At 32.3% G+C, this 25,206-nt stretch overlaps 2 protein-coding genes across 3 annotated transcripts in view; one reads left to right on the top strand and one right to left on the bottom strand.

The window, feature by feature from the left end:
• Nucleotides 1-2,219, bottom strand: part of LOC143072060 (protein rolling stone-like) — an 18,722-nt gene extending 16,503 nt beyond the window's left edge. Inside the window, exon 1 of one of the 2 annotated variants that reach the window (XM_076246840.1) lies at nt 2,086-2,219. The gene's annotated coding sequence lies outside the window, so the exon portion shown is untranslated. Of the gene's footprint in view, nt 1-2,065 lie in introns of both variants that reach the window. The other variant, XM_076246841.1, reaches the window with a different exon arrangement.
• Nucleotides 1,816-25,206, top strand: LOC143072061 (uncharacterized). Its single transcript, XM_076246844.1, has 6 exons — nt 1,816-1,990; nt 4,159-4,388; nt 5,568-5,761; nt 16,809-16,912; nt 21,646-21,769; nt 22,395-25,206. Exons 1-6 carry the CDS (start codon nt 1,836-1,838, stop codon nt 22,458-22,460), a joined length of 873 nt encoding a protein of 290 aa, XP_076102959.1. The 5' UTR covers nt 1,816-1,835; the 3' UTR covers nt 22,461-25,206.

Below are 25,206 nucleotides of genomic sequence, written 5' to 3'. Positions count from 1 at the left end.
CTATATTTCTACCTTTACTTTTTAATTTATATTTGTACTGAGATACTTTTACATGTATTTCACTTACCTTATTAATCATGATATTATTTCACAATTACGATCTTTGAAATTACATCTGGTTTTTCTTTGAAATCCTTATGTTTCATGATAAAGATAATTTTCTTTTTAAAAGAATATTTACTTGAATATTTCAGGAAATTTTTTCAATGATAATTTGTGAAATTTAATATATCCCATTAAAATACATCTTTTTTTTTTTTAACAATTTAGCCTTAAATCAAATACACTATTATGATTTCGTAGTATTTGTAAAGGATAAGTTTTTTCTAATAAGTATTCAATAGTTAAACTACCCAGATAGAATTTCACGGCAAAGGAAAAAATATCCCAGGGAAATATTTTCCTCCAGATAAAAAAATAACAACAACTACTGTGACATTTTTTCCTCCGGATCAAAGGAGAAGGTTCAGTAAAACCCTTTTTTGGCCCCAAAATATAGCAGTTTTACAAAATTGTGAAAATGTAATCTTTAAATTATTTATTGGAAAGTAGAATGTTTCTGCTACACAAATATGGGCTGTTTTTGACCATGCAATGCACATATTTCGGGTACTTACATCATTTAGTCATGCTAAATTACTGAAATCTTCACAATTTTAGCATTTTAGTAAAATTTTTGACGGTTTCCGTCTTAAATGAAAGTGGGGCGGGCCGCATTCGTGTTCATTCATAACATTGAAATGTAAGTTGTATTTGATGATAAACATAACATATATAAAGGTTGAGGATGAACACGGATGCGGCCACTTCCATTTTTGACAAAAACTATCTGAAAAGTGACGATTTTTTGCATATTTGATAGATTTTTCATATTTAAAAAGCTTGAATCGGAACGTTTTTAATGACTTAATCAGTTCAAATCTTTCACATAAACTGATTGAAGGAATTGAAATAGACACTTAAGTGTTTAAAAAGTGTCCAAAATATTTCGTTAATAGATGAACCTGAATTGTGAGGCCAATATCGGCCCTTAGGGAGCTACCATTTGATTTTTATGGGGGGGCTAGGATGAAATTTGAAAAAAATAGGCAAGACAGGAATTTTGAGTTAAAAAAAAAAGGCAGGATGAGACACTTGCAAAAATAAAGTCAGGATGACAATTAAGGTATAAGGCAGCAACCATTTGATTTTCTGGGGGGGGCTATGGTTTTTTTTGGAAAAAAAAGTTTGTTTCCAGTTTTTGGAGAAAAAAATAATTTGTTTTTGATTCTGAGAAAAAAAAATTGTTTGTTTCACCCTCAGCTGCCACTATGTGTAATGCTAATATTGAAATAAAAAAATTGTTTTCGACTTGTCACGAAAAAAATAGATTGTTTTTCGCCGCAGGCGAAAAAAAAAGTTTGCACAGAAAAAAAAACCATAGCCCCCCCCAGAAAATCAAATGGTTGCTGCCTAAGAAAAAAGTCAGGATAAACTCCAAAAAAAAATGCAGGACCGAATAGAGTGAAAAATAAAAAGGCAGGACAGAGATTACAACTAAAAAAAAAATGCAGGACAAAATTTTTCATCCTAGCCCCCCCATAAAAATCAAATGGTAGCTCCCTTACCGGACCAGTACTCCTTTCACTCCGGATATAATTTTGCTTTACATGTGCACTTGTTTAAAAGTAAAACTTCAGCATTCAAGTACATCAAACATATCTAACTCTTTTTTTTTAATTTGATTGACAGTGTTCCACATACTTTAATATAAAAATACTGAAACTTTTTGGGTTTTATTCGTTTTTCAAATTTCCCGCCATAAAATACTATCACGAGACGTCACATGATAGAAAATGGTGGCGACAATGTCAATTCATATGTTTTTAAAGTGTATTATGAATCTATTTGGAGCGATGCTGATTATTTCTATCGTAACAAAACCTACGAACTGTGACACTTGTCCAAATGATACGTTTTCCAATTTTAAAGTTGGGAATCTATCAAAATGGTAGGCGAACAATCACAGCAAATCTAAAGTTTTATATGGTTTCGATTTCCTTGTTAACATTTTTTATAAACGTACCTGAATATGAAGCATATTACCTTTTTTCTTGAGCAAAGTATACGACTTCACGTGTCTACACTCCCGTTCCTCTGTTCCTCTGTTTACAAATACGATGTCTCCATTATCATGATTATGACCTCATTTGGAAATCACATGACTACACATTGAGGATAACGTTATCTCCCTTTGATGTAACAGTTTTAAAAAAGGGGGAGGGTATTTTTTTTTATTTAGGAATTGTTCTCCTATGTACACTTATCCTTTTCACTACTCTGTTTTTAAACAGTGACTTTGTACAGGGACTTTCTATACTAAAGCAGAGACATATAATACATGTATTATATGTCTCTGACTAAAGTTAGTATTATATAAGAAAGTCCCTGTTTGAAGCTAGATATTCAAGGAAATTTTTTCTTTAGCAAAACATGAAATGAATATAAACCTGAGCTTATAAATCAATTAAAAAAAATTAAAAAGAAAGTTATATTTTTTAGCTAGGAAAAGGATACCTATAAATTATTATGAGGTCTAGAAATTCCAATTTATTTTCTTGTTTTGACGCCTTGATCGAATCAACCAGTGACTTGTATATATGAGGGTAGTAATGCCCTTAAACGTCAGACAACAAACAGTCATTTTTGGTTAAGGTTAGCATCAAATTGGTTAAAATTCTACTGTGGTTTCTCAAAATATCCTTATTGTGATTCGTCAAAATATCCTTATCGTGATTTGTCAGAGGTGTCAAATAATTATCGTTACCATCATTTTTGGGGAAAAAAATAACGTGATCTGTCAAAATCAGTCCATATGTTTTTATAGTCTAAGAAAGTGTACATTTTATTGTCATACAGCAAGAATAACTTAACGTCATTTGGCAAGAATTTTTAACGTTATTTGTCATAAAGGTACCCCCATTATGCCCCTCATATATATGCCCCCGTAAGGCATCAAAGCAAAAATATAAAATAGCTTTTAATAATTAGACTTCATTATTATTTGGACTAGTTATATTATGATTCATTTTATCTTTTACAAAGTTGATGAAAGATATCGATCAGTCAGTCCAAAAAGATGATATCTTGAATGGCTTTTAAAAATATTTGGCTGTACATGCATCCATAAAAGAGGGGTGAAAGAATACCAGAGGAATAGTCAAACTCATAATACAAAATAAACTGAAAACACCATGACTATAAAAATGAAAAAGATAAACAGACAAATAAGGGACAACATCAAAAGTTCAATGTAGGATAAAAAACTTAATTCACATAGTTTTTTCACTGAACCCCCAAACCCCCCCCTCTTAACTTAATTTGGGAAAAATTGATTTACCAATAGGGATATATGTAAAAATCGATTTTAGATATACAAAACTTGCAGAATTTCATCCCCCCCACCCCCAAACTATTTGATTTAAGTTTTTTTTATCCTACATCGATCTTTTGATGTCGTCCCTAATAGTACACAAGAAACAACATAGAAAACTAAAGACTGATCCCTCTGGTCCCCATTCTAAATCCACCTCTGATTATATAATAAATTAACTGACTAAATTATCTAATACTGTTTTTATACATGAGTAATTTTTGAAGGCCTTGCTGCAAATACTTACATCTTTGTGCAATCAGTTTCTTTTTTGAATTATAAATGAGATGAAACATTGAACTATTATAAAAAAAAATCTGAGCTAACCTGGGAAAAATCATTAAAGGCATATGTTTTTACATGTCAAAACTTGAGAATTTTTGTGGAATTGTAAAAAAGAAATCCCTTATACAAGTGAATTTGTGAGAAAATTGAGGGGAGATTATTCAAACATTATAATTAACTCGTTTAAGTATATTTATTTTTACTTCTTCAAGTAAATAAAGATTACTTGTACATTCAAGTAGTACCCCTGACTGCATGTTTTTATTTGATTTTAAACTGTAGTATTAGTTCATGTACATGTACATTTGTACAAGTACATATTGTACTCTTTATTACATGCACTAGTTACTGGATAATTCTATCGTCTGTGGTAAATTCAAACTAGACAAATACAGTTATCACTTTTCAGTAAACCTCAAAGTCTGCATGCTACAGTTCTGAAATTTGTGTATATGTTTTAGTTACTGGTTATTTACATCACAGAAAGAAGGAATTGGTTGGAATCGATATAGAAACTCTACTGTAATAATGGGATTCTGTCATGGACTGCAAACAAGTATGGGATGTGGAAGTACTTCTAGTATATGTGTGCAGACTTACAATGGAACTGGAGCAAATGAAACGAAAAATTACAGTGTAGGAAAATTAATACCCAACAAAAATCCATATTCAGCAATAAAAGGCAATACAGGTAACTTATTGTATAAATTGGTGACATATTTATTTATTGTTAAAAATAATTAAAGCGATATCATCTGTACTCTTTTAAAAATAAAGTAGGAAAAAAAAAGAATATAAATTAGATATATGCATTCACTGCCTATATTCCAAGATAATAACTCAGCTATTAGTATTATCTATAACTCTCGGTTTTCCAGTGACAATCCAAAATAAATACTTTATTATACATGTATTTCTATTTATAGTCTTAGCTTGTCAGAAAACAGATTGATTGATTGATTTTTGTTGTTTTAAAGCCACTTTTGGGTTATTTCGTGTGGCCAGTTTTTAATGGCAGAGGAAACCAGAGTGCCCAGAGAAAACCACCAACCTTCAAATGGTAAACTGACAATCAATAGAAATTGATACACAATTATAATTTTACTGCTTCTATTCAGCAGAATGTATTGATTCTTGATATTTTAGCTGTTTTTAGAGTATAACAAACAACTATAAAGGTGTTTTCATATCTTTTATCAAGCTACAACCTAGATTTCGTAAATGATTAGTTGACCATTTGTTAAATTTTTCAACATGGGAAGGAAAAGAATCTTAAACTTAATAAAGATAATTAAGCATAAAAATCCTTCTTTTTGTGGTTTAAAGTTTCTTTAAACAAGGTAGATGCTGAACAAATATGATTTAAAAACAAAATTTCACATTATTTTTTCAATATGGTCACAAAACCATAAACTTGCAATTTCTTTAATGAAAAATGTGTGATTTAAAAAAAACCAAAAGCATAACACCTGGATTTTGTACATTTCATGAGCAGGAGATGGTATGATATAGTCAAATACAAATGTACAACCTCACCAAAGTATCATGCTTTACATAATTTTAAGAAAATCAACCAAAAACTGACAAAAAAGACTCAAATTTGCAGAGTTATCATCCCTTTCCATTGTTTATTTCCATATATGATTATGAAATTGAAATGCTAATTTTGAGTTTTCCTCACATTAAATTTTATGGGGACTTTTTTCTGTGTATATCTTGGGCTTAATCCTATAGATTAGAACTAAAACATGTTCTGACGCAATAAGTTTGAGGTTAAACCTTATTTGACTGAACTATAATGACAATTTTCAATTAACAGTAAATTTCAATGTCATTTGTCATGTTTGTTTTGAATTTGATTGATTTTTAGGTACTGATTTTAAAGCAAATTTCAACAGTGGGGCAAAGTACACCAAGAAAGATAAGACTGTGTGTGTGCTAAAGTCAGAGGTATATTTCCAATGCAACAGAAATATGAAATGGAAACCAGTAGATGCTGGTAAAACAGCATTCCTGCCTGCTAACTATATAACTAATGTTACTTTTGATGAAAGTAATTGCAAGGTATGCTATTGAGTATAAAATTAATATATGATATACATGTAGTACAAACACTTAACATTCAAACATATACAGCTACAGTACATATAAATTTCAAGTAAGAAGATGTTGTATGTTTGCCAACTAGACAACTCTCGCGACCAAATGACACAGAAACTAACTATAAGTATCTTCACAGACTTCAACAATGAGAAAAATCCAATCTGGAATGTTAGCCATAAAAGGACCCAAAATGACAAATGTGAAACGATTTAAACAAAATTTGTTTACCTTTTACTGCATGATATTTTCAATCTTGTATTCAAAGACCAAGTATAGAGAGATGGACTGAAAATCAATATTTTTAGCTCACCTGGCCCGAAGGGCCAAGTGAGCTTTTCCCATCACTTTGCGTCCGGCGTCGTCCGTCGTCCGTCGTCCGTCGTCCGTCGTCGTTAACTTTTACAAAAATCTTCTCCTCTGAAACTACTGGGCCAAATTGAACCAAACTTGGCCACAATCATCATTGGGGTATCTAGTTTAAAAAATGTGTGGCGTGACCCGGTCAACCAACCAAGATGGCCGCCACGGCTAAAAATAGAACATAGGGGTAAAATGCAGTTTTTGGCTTATAACTCAAAAACCAAAGCATTTAGAGGAAATCTGACATGGGGTAAATATGTTTATCAGGTCAAGATCTATCTGCCCTGAAATTTTCAGATGAATCGGTCAACCCGTTGTTGGGTTGCTGCCCCTGAATTGGTCATTTTGAGGAAATTTTGCTGTTTTTGGTTATTATCTTGAATATTATTATAGATAGAGATAAACTGTAAACAGCAATAATGTTCGGCAAAGTTAGATTTACAAATAAGTCAACATGACCGAAATGGTCAGTTGACCCCTTTAGGAGTTATTGCCCTTTATAGTCAATTTTTAACCATTTTTCATAAATATAAGTAATCTTTTACAAAAATCTTCTCCTCTGAAACTACTGGGCCAAATTAATCCAAACTTGGCCACAATTATCTTTGGGGTATCTAGTTTAAAAAATGTGTGGCGTGACCCGGTCAACCAATCAAGATGGCCGCCACGGCTAAAAATAGAACATAGGGGTAAAATGCAGTTTTTGGCTTATAACTCAAAAACCAAAGCATTTAGAGGAAATCTGATGTGGGGTAAAAATGTTTATCAGGTCAAGATCTATCTGCCCTGAAATTTTCAGATGAATCGGTCAACCTGTTGTTGGGTTGCTGCCCCTGAATTGGTAATTTTGAGGAAATTTTTGCCGTTTTTGGTTATTATCTTGAATATTATTATAGATAGAGATAAACTGTAAACAGGAATAATGTTCAGCAAAGTTAGATTTACAAATAAGTCAACATGACCAAAATGGTCAGTTGACCCCTTAAGGAGTTATTGCCCTTTATAGTCAATTTTTAACCATTTTTCATAAATCTAAGTAATCTTTTACAAAAATCTTCTCCTCTGAAACTAATGGGCCAAATTAATCCAAAGTTGGCCACAATTATCTTTGGGGTATCTAGTTTAAAAAATGTGTGGCGTGACCTGGTCAACCAACCAAGATGGCCGCCACGGCTAAAAATAGAACATAGGGGTAAAATGCAGTTTATGGCTTATAACTCAAAAACCAAAACATTTAGAGGAACTCTGACATGGAGTAAAAATGTTTGTCAGGTCAAGATCTATCTGCCCTGAAATTTTCAGATGAATCGGTCAACCTGTTGTTGGGTTGCTGCCCCTGAATTGGTAATTTTGAGGAAATTTTGCTGTTTTTGGTTATTATCTTGAATATTATTATAGATAGAGATCAACTGTAAACAGCAATAATGTTCATCAAAGTAAGATTTACAAATAAGTCAACATGACCGAAATGGTCAGTTGACCCCTTTAGGAGTTATTGCCCTTTATAGTCAATTTTTAACCATTTTTCGTAAATCTTAGTTATCTTTTACAAAAATCTTCTCCTCTGAAACTACTGGGCCAAATTAATTCAAACCTGGCCACAGTCATCTTTGAGGTACCTTGTTTGAAAAATGTGTCCGATGACCTGGCCATCCAACCAAGATGGCCACCACGGCTAAAAATAGAACAGGGGTAAAATGTAGTTTTTTGCCTATAACTCTGAAACCCAAATCATTTAGAGGAAAACTGACAAGGAGTTAAATTGTTAATCAAGTCAATATATATCTGCCCTGAAATATTCAAATGAATAGGACAACCGGTTATTGGGTTGCTGCCCTCCAATTGGTAATTTTTAAAGAAATTTTGCTGTTTTTGGTTATTATCTTGAATACTATTATAGATAGCGATAAACTGTAAACAGCGATAATGTTCATCAAAGTAGGATCTACAAATAAGTCCACATGACCTAAATGGTCAATTGACCCCTTAAGGAGTTATTGCCCTTTATAGTCAATTTTTAACAATTTTCATTAATTTGGTAAATTTATGTAAATTTTTTCCAAATATTTTTCTCTGTTACTAATGGGCAAAGTTCATTATAGATATAATTGTAAGAAGCAAGAATGTTCAGTAAAGTAAGAACTTCAAACACATCACCATCACCAAAATACAATTTTGTCATGAATCCATTTGTGTTCTTTGTTTAATATGCACATAGACCAAGGTGAGCGACACAGGCTCTTTAGAGCCTCTAGTTACTTCTAGCGTTTGGCTTTAGATTTTAGCTGATACTACTATAACACATAGTCTCAGATTTTAGTGAGGTCGGAAGGGTTAATCTTATGAAATGATATTGATTATCTGATATCATTTGGATAATGGAAGGAGCTATACTATAAAAACACAAAAAATTATTACCAATACACTCGATATCAAATTTTGTTAATTTTGCTGATTCACTTAAATTTTTTTCACTTATTTTTTTCTCTTTTGATTTGAGCGTGCTTGTTTTTATATGACAGTTTTTTTCAGTTCTCTTATCTCATTAGACGAAGGCAAACTTGCACAGAATATTCTGCATTTGTGTAGTCCGAAGTTTATTAATAGAGGTTCTTATTCCACATGTAAAATAAATGAACTATTATAAAAAAAATAAAACACGGCTTTAGTTTTGAAATATAGCACTGTTTTCTGAAGTCATATATATGGGGGTATAAACGGGACGAACTGATTAAAAAATAACAGGACCAAAAATTGTATATAAAACGGAAAAATAGGTGCTGAAATATAAATAAAAGTAAAATTGAAATAAGATAACATGGGAATTTGGTCTATACATACCTATTCTTATAATCACTTTTAAATTTTGTTAAATTCTGTACACAGGCACGGACAGTTTTAAATTGGTATGGTATAATTGATCAATTTTACCTGTGCACACCTGGTTCACTCGCGATCACGCACGTGATTCATTGACCTTGTTCATTGTGTATTAAATTAAACAAGCCTGCCAGGAAGTCGACCGTTAGAATACCCGAATATGTCACTTTTACAATACCCCGGTTATTACCGGTATTAAGCCATATTCTGATTACAAGAAGACAAGTTTTTGAACGTTGGTCAAGTTAGGTAAAAACCCAAAATAAACTAAAAATATGCGTTTGAAAAAAGCATTTAAAAAAACTTTTTCAAAAGAGATAAATCTCAGTTTATAATTCCTCCACAATAAGTATCTCCAAACTTTTTTAATTTTATTGAGACTACTATAACATTATTATAGCATAATTCCAATACAATACTAGCTTGATACTGTATCTCGGTGCCAAAAATGTAAATTTAATGACGAGCTAAAACCAATGTACGGTCTTATGTCATGTATAGCTTTTTAATCTGTCTTCAGCATTGTACACTGAATATTTAATCCTCTAAAAAATTTAAGATGTCTTGTAAAGTATTTTTTGAAATATCAAGGCCGTCGGAAGGGGAGGTGTGTCGGGTGCAATCGCACCCCCTCTTTCACAAAAAAAAATATAATAAGAATTATCAGGCACGGAGGAGCACTTGTCCTCCACGCTGACGGGTTACCGTGATCTTTCTGTAATAAATAATAATAAATAAGCTTTATTTAGAGTCGGCAAGGTATACAAACAGAGACAAACATAAGCTCTAATGAGTTTTTAACCGTCACAGAATAGAACACCTATGATGCAGTTTGAGAGATCATCTTAAGTATGACGTCCATTATCACTGAACTAGCATATATATTTGTCATGGGGCCGGTTGAAGGACACTTCCGGATGCAGGAATTTCTCACTGCATTGCAGACCTTCTGCTGTTTTCTGTTATATGGTCGGGTTGTTGTCTCTTGGACACATTCCCCATTTCCATTCTCAATTTAATATTTCAGCTATTTGAGGAAAAAAAAGATGTTTTAAAAAATTGACAGGAAATTTAAGGATCTTCTTGGAATGGAATCGAAAAAGTACGAATATATATTCTTACAAGCGTGAAAAACGTCAACCAAATTAATTCATAATCGGGAACGTCCTTATTAAAATAGTCTTTGTCTCACAACGTATAATACTTTAACTAATTGACCAATGATGTTTAAAAAAAAAAAGACAACGAATTTAATGTCATATTCTCCTTTTTTGAATGTAATTATAAGTCTGGCAAGAATGCCCGTAAAGCGAACAAGCAGTTTATTCTTTAAATTGCCGTCATTGAATATCAAGAAAGAAAATAAATCCCGAAATTGATTTGTAACTTTAATATTCAATAGTTTTCCTAGAAAATATTCACATCCCTTGGGGATTATTAGTGTACGTCCAGTTGCATATATATTACATGAATGTCGGAACAATTGTGATGATGACGAATTTCTTCCTTTATTCGAGAACAATCAAATGTCGATGAACCAAAGGAAGTTATATATCGACCTGTATTTAAATCAAATTGGTTCTCTTCTTCTTTTGGTATATGATAGTCTATCGAGTTCGATGACTACATACTGTTGGCATACGTGGACTAGTCTATTTACAAAACTTTTACCCCAATTTACACAAAATGTATGTTTCTTTCTTATGTTCAATGTATACATGTATATATTTTAAATTGCGCTATAGTTCCGTAACTTTCTATCCAGGCGTATAAACGAATCGTCGACAAGTACGTACATTTTTATGCCCCACCTACGATAGTAGAGGGGCATTATGTTTTCTGGTCTGTGGCTCCGTTCGTTCGTACGTGCGTCCGTCTGTGCGTGCGTCCGTCCGTTCAGGTTAAAGTTTTTGGTCAAGGTAGTTTTTGATGAAGCTGAAGTCCAATCAACTTGAAACTTAGTACACTTGTTGCTTATGATATGATCTTTCTAATTTTAAAGCCAAATAAGACTTTTGACTCCAATTTCACGGTCCACTGAACATAGAAAATGAAAGTTGGAATTTCAGGTTAAAGTTTTTGGTCAAGGTAGTTTTTGATAAAATTGAAGTCCAATCAACTTGAAACTTAGTACATATGTTCCCTATAGTATAATCTTTCTTATTTTAATGCCAAATTAGATTATTACCCAATTTCACGGTCCATGGAACATGGAAAAGGATAGTGCGAGTGGGGCATCCGTGTACTTTTGGACACATTCTTGTTTTAAATCCATATTTCTGATATGTTCCAATTTGCCCTTTACTATTGACAACGAGTATATATTACATTTTCCCAAATTAACCCTAGGAAAAAATATATGTAAATAGATTTTTATTTCATCAAATCTTTTTTTTGGGGGTATTATTTATACAAATGTATAATATTTTTTACACCAGAAATGTTATTTATAAACAAGCGTATGAGTTTAGTAATGACTAGTATATTATTTCACTTTCGGACACGCAAGATAGAGATGTATATTATACACCTGATACTTCAAAATGGAAAGTTATTAGTTATCGGTCGTGTACACTGATCAATACCTACAGAAGTGAAACGATGCATGAACTTGCAAGCCCGACAGGAAATCGCTTGAATACCTGGACGTGTCATCTCACACCCCTCACAATACCTTTGGGAGTAATACCTTTAGCCATGCTGGTGATCAGATGAGGGAAGGTCCGAATTTATTTGAATAACGTTTATTACTTTAAAGAATTATGAACGAATTAGATTTTCGAAAACAATTTTCACGGAACACTTATTTATGAATTGAACTTTGACTTTTTAACTAATTCCAATATTAACAGTTTAAAAATAACAGACTATAGTTATTTAAAAAAAATAAGAACATTTTCCGTATGAAGTTAGTTAGTCAGATAAAACAACCGTACGATTGACAAGATATCTATCGACACGCAATTACGACTACATCGGTTACTGTAGTTTTGGTCCTTTGTGGTTTATAGACATATCGTGATTTTTAATCGGAGGAGATGACAAAATGGCGGAACGGAGAGAATGGATACTCTAAATTTAAAATCGATGGTGATCTCTTATCTGGCGGAATAAAACTTTAATATCTATAAATTTGAGCATTTTTATACAGAATGGACATAATATCAATTTTTGATTTTTTTGCGAAGTTTCCCTTTAATGAAATTAATGTTTCAATTATTAAAATTTAATCTCTAGATTTAAAGAAAAAAATCAAATAATTTAACATGTAAAATGAACACATGTCCAACACACTGGTCAGAAACCCAAAGATTTTAGTTGTAAGTCTTCACTGTTAACATTTAAAAATTAAAAAAAATTCTAAAAAACTTTTTTTAAGAAAATATGCATTTTACCATGTTTGAAAATGTATTTTATAATTATTATGGGAAATAAAAAAAATGAATAAAGAGCAGAATAAGTATCTACAGGACACCATCCTTGCTTACATGTTTAAATTTTATGTTTAGTGAACCTTGATAAAAATGGGTAAATGTTTGCTAGTTAGAAATAGTCTCACATATTTAGATACAATTAAAGCTAAAAAGAGTAGAAAAAACCTGATAAATGGTTCACACAATAGGTAATAACTCCTTAGCCTTAAGATTTAAAGCGATTCCCTAAAATCTAGAAATACCTGTATTTTAATTTGAAATTAAAAAGGGGAGATAATTTATAATATATTTCAGCAATATTCCTTACTTTTTTAGTTTCAGTTTATGATGTGTATCATCTTTGATCTCAGAGACTCCAATATGATCTACTGCCATCCCATTAGGTAGGAATGATAGGAGGTACTCAGCTAAGTCTGGCTGGTCAGTCAACAATAGCTCTATATATCTTGTAGTCTGTAAATAAAATCTTGTTAGTTTTTTTTCCTTTTTATATATTGTTTTGAGAAAAAGTTACCAACAAGACCAGATCTACAAGTTAAACATGGGAAAAAACTGCAGGTGTCTTGAAATAGCAGTTATTGTTTTGAAATGATGATTCTTTGGAAGGTTTATAATACTTTTTGATTTTGGTATTATAATTGTCCTGTCCATAAGTACTTATGAAAATTATGTGTAATCTTAAAACAGTCCTAAACAGAAGTCTTGTCTTTGACTTAAAAGTCTGCCTGTTGACGGAAATAATATATGGACAACTGTACTTTTGTTTTCCTTCCAAAATAACCCAAACTGAATGATCATACACAAGGATGACAAATGCATACTACCTATAGAACAAAGGCATGATGATTAATTCAGTGTGGAAGTAAGAGAAGCTATACAGAAATTGATGTCTTCTCAATTAATGGTATAGATGTATATTATTATTATTATTCTTTAGTAATCTAATATACACCTATCTTTAATTATTTTTAACATATTGACAATAATGGTATATATTTTCATTAAATCCATTAGTAGAACTATATATCTCTAGTAGAGGTTGAATAATTCAATACATAAATTGAATAGTGTGTCCTGCACTACTGCAGCTTTTGAAAAAGGTAATATAGCTTTTTTACTCTGAGGGTTCTCTTTCATGAATTCAGTTCTGACCCTTTTAATTAAGGGCACCATTAATATGGGCATTGAAAATAATATTTGGTTTATTTTCATTTATAGTTAAATACATGTATGTAGTTTTAACATTTGAAATTATCAGTTGGTATTATTAGAATCTTTGTGTTTTACCCTCTTTTTGTTTTCTTCATCAATAGGGTCATAATCTCCAAGAATTCCTAGTATTCCCTGGTAAACTTCTTTCTTTTCCAGGTAGTTAAACTTGATCATGTTCATCAAGGCTGTAAAAGGTACCAACTCATGTCTGCTTATAGTTTCCATTCTGTGTAAAATCCCTGAAATAAAAAAATAAAAATATTAATTCAAATAAAGGCTGTCTGTCAGAAATTTGCAAAAAAAAAGATTTTGAAAGGAACAGGTAAACCCATTGTTTTTTTTCTTCATTTATACAACATGTATTAACAACAGTTTCTCACACAAAGATATATAGAAAAAAAGATGCGATATGATTGCAAATGAAACAATATCCATTTTAAGACCAAAGAATCATGCCTATCAACAAAACATACAATATAAAACAAACTATTAAAATCAGTTTGGGATTGCTTGCAATTGATTTCTAAGCACACAAAAAAAAAAAAAAAAGGAGATATGGTATGATTGCAAATGTAAGAACTATACGTTGTGTAAGACCCCATACCAAAAGATAGGGTGGGTCCAGGATTCGTATGATCCCCCCTTGAAAACAAATTAGCACTGTTAATAAAGTCAACATTCTGTTTGAATTGAGACTGTTAAAGTTGTGTTCGCAAGTCCAAATACCCCCCTCCCCCCTTTAAAATTTCTTGCTATGGGCCTGGACAAGAGTGGCACATCTCTCTCAGGAGCACAGAACCAATAGCTATAAACTATTAACTGTAAAAAAGCATACACCACAAGCACAGGGGACACTTTTTACTGCATACACTGTAACGCATCTTAACTTTGAGAGACGATCCTGCAATTATTTATCAAAATAAGGAGATGTGGTCTAATGTACATTTAGACTTAGTCTACTATTATATTAAATGAATAGATCATGTTTTTTGAAGACCAAAATATTTTCAGTACACTTCGAAAGGATAAGGCCAAAAAAATACATGAGTATCTATCAATCATATATGTTCCTACATGAACAAAGGATTTATACTGTTTATACAGTAACACACATGTAGAGAAATCCTTGAAGAATCTTGAAGAAACTTATTTTTTAGCTCACCTGGCCCATAGGGCCAAGTGAGCTTTTCTCATCACTTGGCGTCGTCGTCGTCGTCCGTCGTTAACTTTTACAAAAATCTTCTCCTCTGAAACTACTGGGCCAAATTTAACCAAACTTGGCCACAATCATCATTGGGGTATCTAGTTTAAAAAATGTGTCCGGTGACCCCGTTTACCAACCAAGATGACCACCATGGCTAAAAATAGAACATAGGGGTAAAATGCAGTTTTTGGCTTATAACTCAAAAACCAAAGCATTTAGAGCAAATCTGACATGGGGTAAAATTGTGTATCAGGTCAAGATCTATCTGCCCTGAAATTTTCAGATGAATCGGACAACCCATTGTTGGGTTGCTGCCCCTAAATTGGTAATTTTAAGGAAATTTTACTGTTTTTGGTTATTATCTTGAATATTATTATAGAGATAAACTGTAAACAGCAATAATGTACAGCAAAGTAAGACCTAAAAATAAGTCAACATGACTAAAATGGTCAATTGACCCCCTAAGGAGTTATTTTCCTTTATAGTCAATTTTTAACAATTTTCATAAAATTTGTTAATTTTAACTAACATTTTCCACTGAAACTACTGGGCCAAGTTCATTATAGATAGAAATAATTGTAAGCAGCAAGAATGTTCAGTAAAGTAAGATGTACAAACACATCACCATCACCAAAACACAATTTTGTTATGAATCCATCTGTGTCCTTTGTTTCATATTTACATAGACCAAGGTGAGCGTCACAGGCTCTTTAGAGCCTCTAGTTTTTTTAAATGTTGTATTGAACATACTTCATGCATTTATAATGTCTGTCAAAACTGTATGGAAAGAGTTTCCATTACTAATGTAAGAAATTATTAGTTGAATGTAGATTTATACTTATACATACCTTCAAAGATTTTTTACTTTTGAAATTAGGAAAAATTGTCAGAACTATTTTATTTTTGGAGAGGATATTTTCAATATTACTGTTAAAGTACTTTAATTCTTGGGTATCAATTTTCGTGTTTTGAGCAACATTTACATGTGCCATTTGTGGGTTTTTAAATTCCTGGATTTTAGTTTAAAAAAAAAAAAATTTGAAAAAATGAAGCCATTAGAAACAAAGGTTACAATGAATTTGTCTGTATTGAAGGAAATTACAAAGTAAACATGACCAGTGTAAATTGTATTGACCACACTAATTAACCCGAAATAAAGTGATCAACAGATTAAAGACCATCACAGGTGTTGATTAGGCTATAAACATGTCACCTAAAGAAAACAGTAACATACACAAATGCTATAAACGTATCTTGAATTGTAAAATAATTCTTATCAAAATCAAGCCCAGCATGAAATTATTAGTTCCCATGTGCATGAGAACTATGAGGATATAGAACGAACACTTTATCATACTAGCATTTCAATACTGGAAATCTGACTTTCATCGATCAAAAATATTTTTCATGAGAATTAAAAGATCAAAAGTTGTACAGTTTAGGTTATGAAAGATTAAATGAGTTTAATCGTGCATGCAGTTATAGTTCATAGTGCGTTGGCACTGTCACTACTATTATAGTATTCTCAGATTTGGCGATATTCAATTTATTCTCTAGATCATGTCAGAAGTCAAACCTACAGTGGGGATCTTTCCGTGTTTTGATTTGGACAATGGTTGTTTTATTTCGTTGGAAACTTAAATTTGTGGATAAAATCATCCAAGAAAACCATGAAAATTGGTACCCCACAATTAATAGTACTTTCACAGTATATGATTTTACGAAATATGTATACAAGGTATAGCACCTTTATTTCTTATCAGAAAACTTTAAACTTTAAGTGAATATTTTTCTTATGAAAGCCTTGTATTTCAATCACACTAATATTAGACAAAATTGGATAGATGATTGTAGATTTTATCTTGTGAATGAACAACCAAAGAAACAAAAAACCATTTGCAATACACTTCTATTTCAGTTTACTGTATACGTTCAATATGAAGGAGCCTGTACAGCCATAGCACCACCACAACCAATACCAGAAGATAACAGTCTAAGTCTAGGGTCTATCTTAATAATCATGTAAGTCTAGGGTCCATCTTAATAATCATGTAAGTCTACTGTACAGCCATAGCACCACCACAACCAATACCAGAAGATAACAGTCTTAAGTCTAGGGTATATCTTAATAATCATGTAAGTCTACTGTACAGCCATAGCACCACCACAACCAATACCAGAAGATAACAATCTTAAGTCTAGGGTCTATCTTAATAATCATGTAAGTCTACTGTACAGCCATAGCACCACCACAACCAATACCAGAAGATAACAGTCTAAGTCTAGGGTCTATCTTAATAATCATGTAAGTCTACTGTACAGCCATAGCACCACCACAACCAATACCAGAAGATAACAGTCTACCGGTAAGTCTAGGGTCTATCTTAATAATCATGTAAGTCTACTGTACAACCATAGCACCACCACAACCAATACCAGAAGATAACAGTCTAAGTCTAGGCTCTATCTTAATAATCATGTAAGTCTACTGTACAGCCATAGCACCACCACAACCAATACCAGAAGATAACAGTCTTAAGTCTAGGGTCTATCTTAATAATCATGCAAGTCTACTGTACAGACATAGCACCACCACAACCAATACCAGAAGATAACAGTCTAAGTCTAGGGTCTATCTTAATAATCATGTAAGTCTTCTGTACAGCCATAGCACCACCACAACCAATACCAGAAGATAACAGTCTTAAGTCTAGGGTCTATCTTAATAATCATGTAAGTCTACTGTACAGCCATAGCACCACCACAACCAATACCAGAAGATAACAGTCTAAGTCTAGGGTCTATCTTAATAATCATGTAAGTCTTCTGTACAGCCATAGCACCACCACAACCAATACCAGAAGATAACAGTCTAAGTCTAGGGTCTATCTTAATAATCATGTAAGTCTACAGTACAGCCATAGCACCACCACAACCAATACCAGAAGATAACAGTCTAAGTCTAGGGTCTATCTTAATAATCATGTAAGTCTACTGTACAGCCATAGCACCACCACAACCAATACCAGAAGATAACAGTCTTAAGACTAGGGTCTATCTTAATAATCATGTAAGTCTACTGTACAGCCATAGCACCACCACAACCAATACCAGAAGATAACAGTCTAAGTCTAGGGTCTATCTTAATAATCATGTAAGTCTACTGTACAGCCATAGCACCATGACAACCAATACCAGAAGATAACAGTCTAAGTCTAGGGTCTATCTTAATAATCATGTAAGTCTACTGTACAGCCATAGCACCACCAAAACCAATACCAGAAGATAACAGTCTTAAGACTAGGGTCTATCTTAATAATCATGTAAGTCTACTGTACAGCCATAGCACCACCACAACCAATACCAGAAGATAACAGTCTTAAGTCTAGGGTCTATCTTAATAATCATGTAAGTCTACTGTACAGCCATAGCACCACCACAACCAATACCAGAAGATAACAGTCTAAGTCTAGGGTCTATCTTAATAATCATGTAAGTCTTCTGTACAGCCATAGCACCACCACAACCAATACCAGAAGATAACAGTCTAAGTCTAGGGTCTATCTTAATAATCATGTAAGTCTACAGTACAGCCATAGCACCACCACAACCAATACCAGAAGATAACAGTCTAAGTCTAGGGTCTATCTTAATAATCATGTAAGTCTACTGTACAGCCATAGCACCACCACAACCAATACCAGAAGATAACAGTCTTAAGACTAGGGTCTATCTTAATAATCATGTAAGTCTACTGTACAGCCATAGCACCACCACAACCAATACCAGAAGATAACAGTCTAAGTCTAGGGTCTATCTTAATAATCATGTAAGTCTACTGTACAGCCATAGCACCATGACAACCAATACCAGAAGATAACAGTCTAAGTCTAGGGTCTATCTTAATAATCATGTAAGTCTACTGTACAGCCATAGCACCACCAAAACCAATACCAGAAGATAACAGTCTTAAGACTAGGGTCTATCTTAATAATCATGTAAGTCTACTGTACAGCCATAGCACCACCACAACCAATACCAGAAGATAACAGTCTTAAGACTAGGGTCTATCTTAATAATCATGTAAGTCTACTGTACAGCCATAGCACCACCACAACCAATACCAGAAGATAACAGTCTTAAGTCTAGGGTCTATCTTAATAATCATGTAAGTCTACTGTACAGCCATAGCACCACCACAACCAATACCAGAAGATAACAGTCTAAGTCTAGGGTCTATCTTAATAATCATGTAAGTCTACTGTACAGCCATAGCACCACCACAACCAATACCAGAAGATAACAGTCTAAGTCTAGGGTCTATCTTAATAATCATGTAAGTCTACTGTACAGCCATAGCACCACCACAACCAATACCAGAAGATAACAGTCTAAGTCTAGGGTCTATCTTAATAATCATGTAAGTCTACTGTACAGCCATAGCACCACCACAACCAATACCAGAAGATAACAGTCTAAGTCTAGGGTCTATCTTAATTATCATGTAAGTCTACTGTACAACCATAGCACCACCACAACCAATACCAGAAGATAACAGTCTAAGTCTAGGGTCTATCTTAATAATCATGTAAGTCTACTGTACAACCATAGCACCACCACAACCAATACCAGAAGATAACAGTCTTAAGACTAGGGTCTATCTTAATAATCATGTAAGTCTACTGTACAGCCATAGCACCACCACAACCAATACCAGAAGATAACAGTCTAAGTCTAGGGTCTATCTTAATAATCATGTAAGTCTACTGTACAGCCATAGCACCATGACAACCAATACCAGAAGATAACAGTCTAAGTCTAGGGTCTATCTTAATAATCATGTAAGTCTACTGTACAGCCATAGCACCACCAAAACCAATACCAGAAGATAACAGTCTTAAGACTAGGGTCTATCTTAATAATCATGTAAGTCTACTGTACAGCCATAGCACCACCACAACCAATACCAGAAGATAACAGTCTTAAGACTAGGGTCTATCTTAATAATCATGTAAGTCTACTGTACAGCCATAGCACCACCACAACCAATACCAGAAGATAACAGTCTTAAGTCTAGGGTCTATCTTAATAATCATGTAAGTCTACTGTACAGCCATAGCACCACCACAACCAATACCAGAAGATAACAGTCTAAGTCTAGGGTCTATCTTAATAATCATGTAAGTCTACTGTACAGCCATAGCACCACCACAACCAATACCAGAAGATAACAGTCTAAGTCTAGGGTCTATCTTAATAATCATGTAAGTCTACTGTACAGCCATAGCACCACCACAACCAATACCAGAAGATAACAGTCTAAGTCTAGGGTCTATCTTAATTATCATGTAAGTCTACTGTACAACCATAGCACCACCACAACCAATACCAGAAGATAACAGTCTAAGTCTAGGGTCTATCTTAATAATCATGTAAGTCTACTGTACAGCCATAGCACCACCACAACCAATACCAGAAGATAACAGTCTAAGTCTAGGGTCTATCTTAATAATCATGTAAGTCTACTGTACAACCATAGCACCACCCCAACCAATACCAGAAGATAACAATCTAAGTCTAGGGTCTATCTTAATAATCATGTAAGTCTACTGTACAGCCATAGCACCACCACAACCAATACCAGAAGATAACAGTCTAAGTCTAGGGTCTATCTTAATTATAATGTAAGTCTACTGTACAACCATAGCACCACCCCAACCAATACAAGAAGATAACAGTCTAAGTCTAGGGTCTATCTTAATTATAATGTAAGTCTACTGTACAACCATAGCACCACCACAACCAATACCAGAAGATAACAGTCTAAGTCTAGGGTCTATCTTAATTATAATGTAAGTCTACTGTACAACCATAGCACCACCCCAACCAATACCAGAAGATAACAGTCTAAGTCTAGGGTCTATCTTAATTATAATGTAAGTCTACTGTACAACCATAGCACCACCACAACCAATACCAGAAGATAACAGTCTTAAGTCTAAGCTGATGCAACACATAGAGATGACCTGTGATATAACACCTGTTATATTTATTGTGTAGCCTGCCACCAAAGCTGTGATGTTGCATTTGCCACTTTTTGATATATTTTGTAATCGACAATGTCAAATTTGTTAAAAAATGCAAAAACTAATTTTTAGAATTCACATCAAAAAAAGCAGTTTGTTCTATCATGGTCAGGACATTGAGTTTTGACCCTGATGTTAACTTTGACGAAAGTGGCTTTAGGAGTTTCGCTTACAAAAACATGGACTGAGCAGGATTCCACTTAATTTTTTTAACAATTTTCTACTTCCAAAAATTTGGTTGGGAGACCATGATGATTTCCTGAAATTCATATTTGTATGAGATTTCAACATTGATGATATATTATAATAATCTCGGTTTTATTTTATTGTGTCTCACAGTCTTAAATAAAGCATTAAAAAAGTTTGGTCTCATCTGATTGGTCGATTTAAATGTGCATTAAGAAAGTTCTTAATCATACTCTTAATTAGCAAACATTATTGAATTGGCAATTTTTAGAAAAGGAAAATCCTGGGTCTACAAAAAAAAGGTGAAAAAAATGACATTATCAATTCTCAGTGAAATAAACAATGATTTAATGATAAAAAAATAATAACTTAAGGCTAGATTTGATTTTTGTTATGTTTTTGACCTATATTTTTTTATTTTTTGCCTTCACTTGTCACATCCAATACGATAGTACAATTAATATTTGTTTCTTTTTTTTTCAGATTTGTAGTTGTTGTGTCAACATACTTTTTATTTGGTTGTACATTTAAATTTTGTTACGGATTCAGAGGGCCAGAAGTACTGCCACATTCAGAATTTTGGATAGATTTACCAGTTTTGATAACAGTTAGTATTTTATATTTCTTTGCATGCAAAGAAAAATTCTATGTTTTTTCTATTTCGTCAACATTTAGTCCAAATAAAATAGTATGTGCGTTTCTTAGGGAATGTAGTTGAGGATTTTTTTTTATTTTACAATTTTTTTTACATTGAATCTATGGAAGAGGAATTCTGAATAAACCTTGCTTATTGAAAAATGACCAAAAAAAAACTTTAAGGTACCGGTAGGCTATTTCTAAGCTTAAAATATAGGGTAGGTAGGGAAATAGAAAACACAAATTTTTATTTATTTGGTCTTAGGTTCAGTCTTTGGTTTTTGGTCAGTTGCAACGAAATTTGCTGAAACAAGACATCCTACTTGCTGTCATCTTTAACAGCATCAACATTTAGGTTCATTCTGTGGTTAAAAATTTAAAGACATCATTAAATTTGTCAACCCTTAATGGAATTGTTTGAAAATCTTGGACAGATGTTCCTTAATAATCAAAAGACAGGTGGTTAGTCATACTCTACAAAATCATCAATGCATAACGACGTGGCCAAATTATAATTTGAACAAAACAAGAAATGAATACATCTTAATTATTTTGAAATGATAACATCTGTGTAAATTTTCATATGTTTTTTATAGGACGGTATTGCCTTTACCCTTAAATGTGGAAAGACTGATATGGCCAGGAATTACGATGGTATATGATAAATGACAGACTAGTGGATTTAGAAATTCAATGATACAATACCTAGATATATATACAGATCATTTGATTTGAATGAATAGAAAAAAGACCATCAACAAACCATCTTCTGTTTAAAACTATAACCAGAGGCAAATTTTGTGGGCTAACCCCATTAAATTCATGTGGCTTATTTTATGATGCATTCCTTAATTCTATTCAAATAATCTTTTAAAATATTTTTCCTCAAACAAGTTACAAACGGGAGATAATATTGTGGACATATGAAAGAAAATTTCGTCCAGGTGGACCAGTTACTTGAGAGTGGATACTGACTTTTGGAAACTTGTTTTGAATTTTAAATAAGATAAATTCCCCAACAACTAATGACAAAAGTACATGAACTAGCCTTAGTTTTGTGATTTGTTCTTGGTAATATGTGTTATCTCCCTTATAATTGAGAAAAAATGTTTTAGAAGAAAGTAAAATCACAAAAATACTGAACTTCAAGGAAAATTCAAAATGGAAAGTCCCAAATCAAATGGCAAAATCAAAAGTTCAAACACATTAAGCGAATGGATAACAACTGTCATATTCCTGACTTGGTACAGGCATTTTCTTATGTAAAAAATGGTGGATTGAACCTGGTTTTATAGCTAGCTAAACCTAGAAAGGACAATATATATGTATATCTATTTTGTTATTGCTGCAAGATGTTGGTATATTTATCTATAAGATTTTCTATAGTGATGCCCTTATGTTAACTTCAAAGTGATTATTATGTTCTCTGCTGTTTTATAAAACTATATATTATTATATTATTATAAATCTAAAGATGCTTACTAATGATAATGTTGTAATTCTAATATGCTATAGTCATAACTGTGGTTTATCTTATCTTGTCATTTAGTGGTCATTTTATTGCCATTTCATGTATGTAATATTTATGAATTCCTTTTGTTTTTAAGAGATCTTGATAAAGATCTTAAACCAAATTGAAATAACACCGTTGTCTGCAATTTTTTTATTATTTTATTTGAAATCAAAAAAACACATAAGGGCTATTCCAGAAAAAAATGTATGGGGGGTTGGAAGGCAGTTTTTGTCAGCACCCGACACCCAGACAATTGTAATTGAGAATTAAAGTGCATATAGTGTGAAAAGTTGCTCTGATACCCATCACCCATGTATTATTAATATAATGTGCCTTCCAAACCCCCCATACATTTTTTTCTGGAATAACCCTAACTGAAAGTTATAAGTATGAATCTAACAATCTATTAGTATTTCATTTATTTGTAAAAAGAAGATTATAGCAACAATCATATTATAACAAAAAAACAGTAAACCAATTGCAATTGCGTAATATTTATACATTTAAGCTTATTTTATTTTCAATTTATAAAAAAAAGGATTTTTGTACCACAATCAATGATATGCATTGCAGGAAAAATTGCAAGCTCATTCCAATTTAAAAAAAAACAGTTGGCTGATGATAAATATTCTTTTATGATTTATTGACTTAGAAAAGTACAGTACCACATCTTCTTATTGCTTTTTAAAATGGTACTGGCATCAATAAATTGGTAAATAGATTTTGAGAAAGCAAAGAATGAATCTCTTGCTATGGAAATATTTTACTTTGAATTCTGATTATTAAACATTCCAATTTCATAAAATCAAATAAGCAAATGTAATTGATTTTTTTTTCATTTGCTAATATCTCATTTCTACATTTTTTTTTGTAAAGTGTTTATTTTACTCACACATTTATATATATATATGTTGCTAGTTGCTATAAGCAGAGACATACATGTATATACACATATGTGTATATACATCTATGTCTCTGCTATAAGTATTTGATAGTAAAAAAATAAGAATTATTCAAAACTGTTTGCCATGGGTAAAAAACAACTAACACACTAACCATTATTGGTTAAATTCGCTTTCATAATTTTGAAAAAAATTGCTAAATAACAGTTGTCACTGTAAAGCATTAAACGATGATGGTGGGAGCTTTTAACGACCTTGACTGCATGGTATGATATAGCAGCCCTCACATGGTCTGATACAATGAAAACACCAATTGTGTGGTACATTGTTAGCCAATCACAGACTTTATGTACAATCTTGAAATTTTTACCCTGAAAAAGTGAAGATCACGAAACAGCGAACTGCTACTTATGAAATGTCACTGTCTTGTTTGCTGTTATACTGATAATATATTTTTATTTGTTATGATAGGGCTGTTATAGATCTTGAAATATGCAAGGATTGAGTTGAGACTGTTCTCTATTGTTTTGTTATTATTAATTTTTTCCCATATAAATGTGTTGTATTTTAGTCTTATCTATTAAGCAAATAAATGAAAAAGGTACCTTGATATTTTTGTTAAGAAATTTGAAATGGATTGAGGACACAGGCATTTAATTTTGAAATTTAAAATTTTTGTAATTTTTTCTGATTTAATAAAATTTGGGTTCATATTTGAAGCCTTTATGAAAAGATACTCAAGGTTAAAAATAATACATTGTGAGATATAAGATACAACAAGTCAATACTAATCAGTATTTTATTTTATTGTATATATGTCTATCTATAAGTAGAATTAAAATCAAAAGTAAACTTATCAGAAACAGTTTCAGCTCTCCTAAAGTGCATAGCAATGTATATTGATATATATGTTTTTTTTCTGTTTTTATTTATACACTATATATACAAACAAAATTTTATTTTGAATATAAAATAAATTAATGCTAATAGTTA

This window comes from Mytilus galloprovincialis, chromosome 4 (assembly GCF_965363235.1).
Source record: "Mytilus galloprovincialis chromosome 4, xbMytGall1.hap1.1, whole genome shotgun sequence".
Lineage (NCBI taxonomy): Eukaryota > Metazoa > Mollusca > Bivalvia > Mytilida > Mytilidae > Mytilus > Mytilus galloprovincialis.
Note: the sequence above shows the minus strand (reverse complement) of the source record. Positions and strands in the feature narration are given on the sequence as shown.

Bases quoted from the DNA above. Each gene is read 5' to 3' on its own strand.
- LOC143072061 (XM_076246844.1), top strand. From the start codon at position 1,836: ATGGTGGCGACAATGTCAATTCATATGTTTTTAAAGTGTATTATGAAT. The intron at 1,991-4,158 runs GTAGGCGAACAA...TATATGTTTTAG, and splicing joins GTTGGGAATCTATCAAAATG to TTACTGGTTATTTACATCAC. The intron at 5,762-16,808 runs GTATGCTATTGA...CTTCTATTTCAG, and splicing joins TTGATGAAAGTAATTGCAAG to TTTACTGTATACGTTCAATA.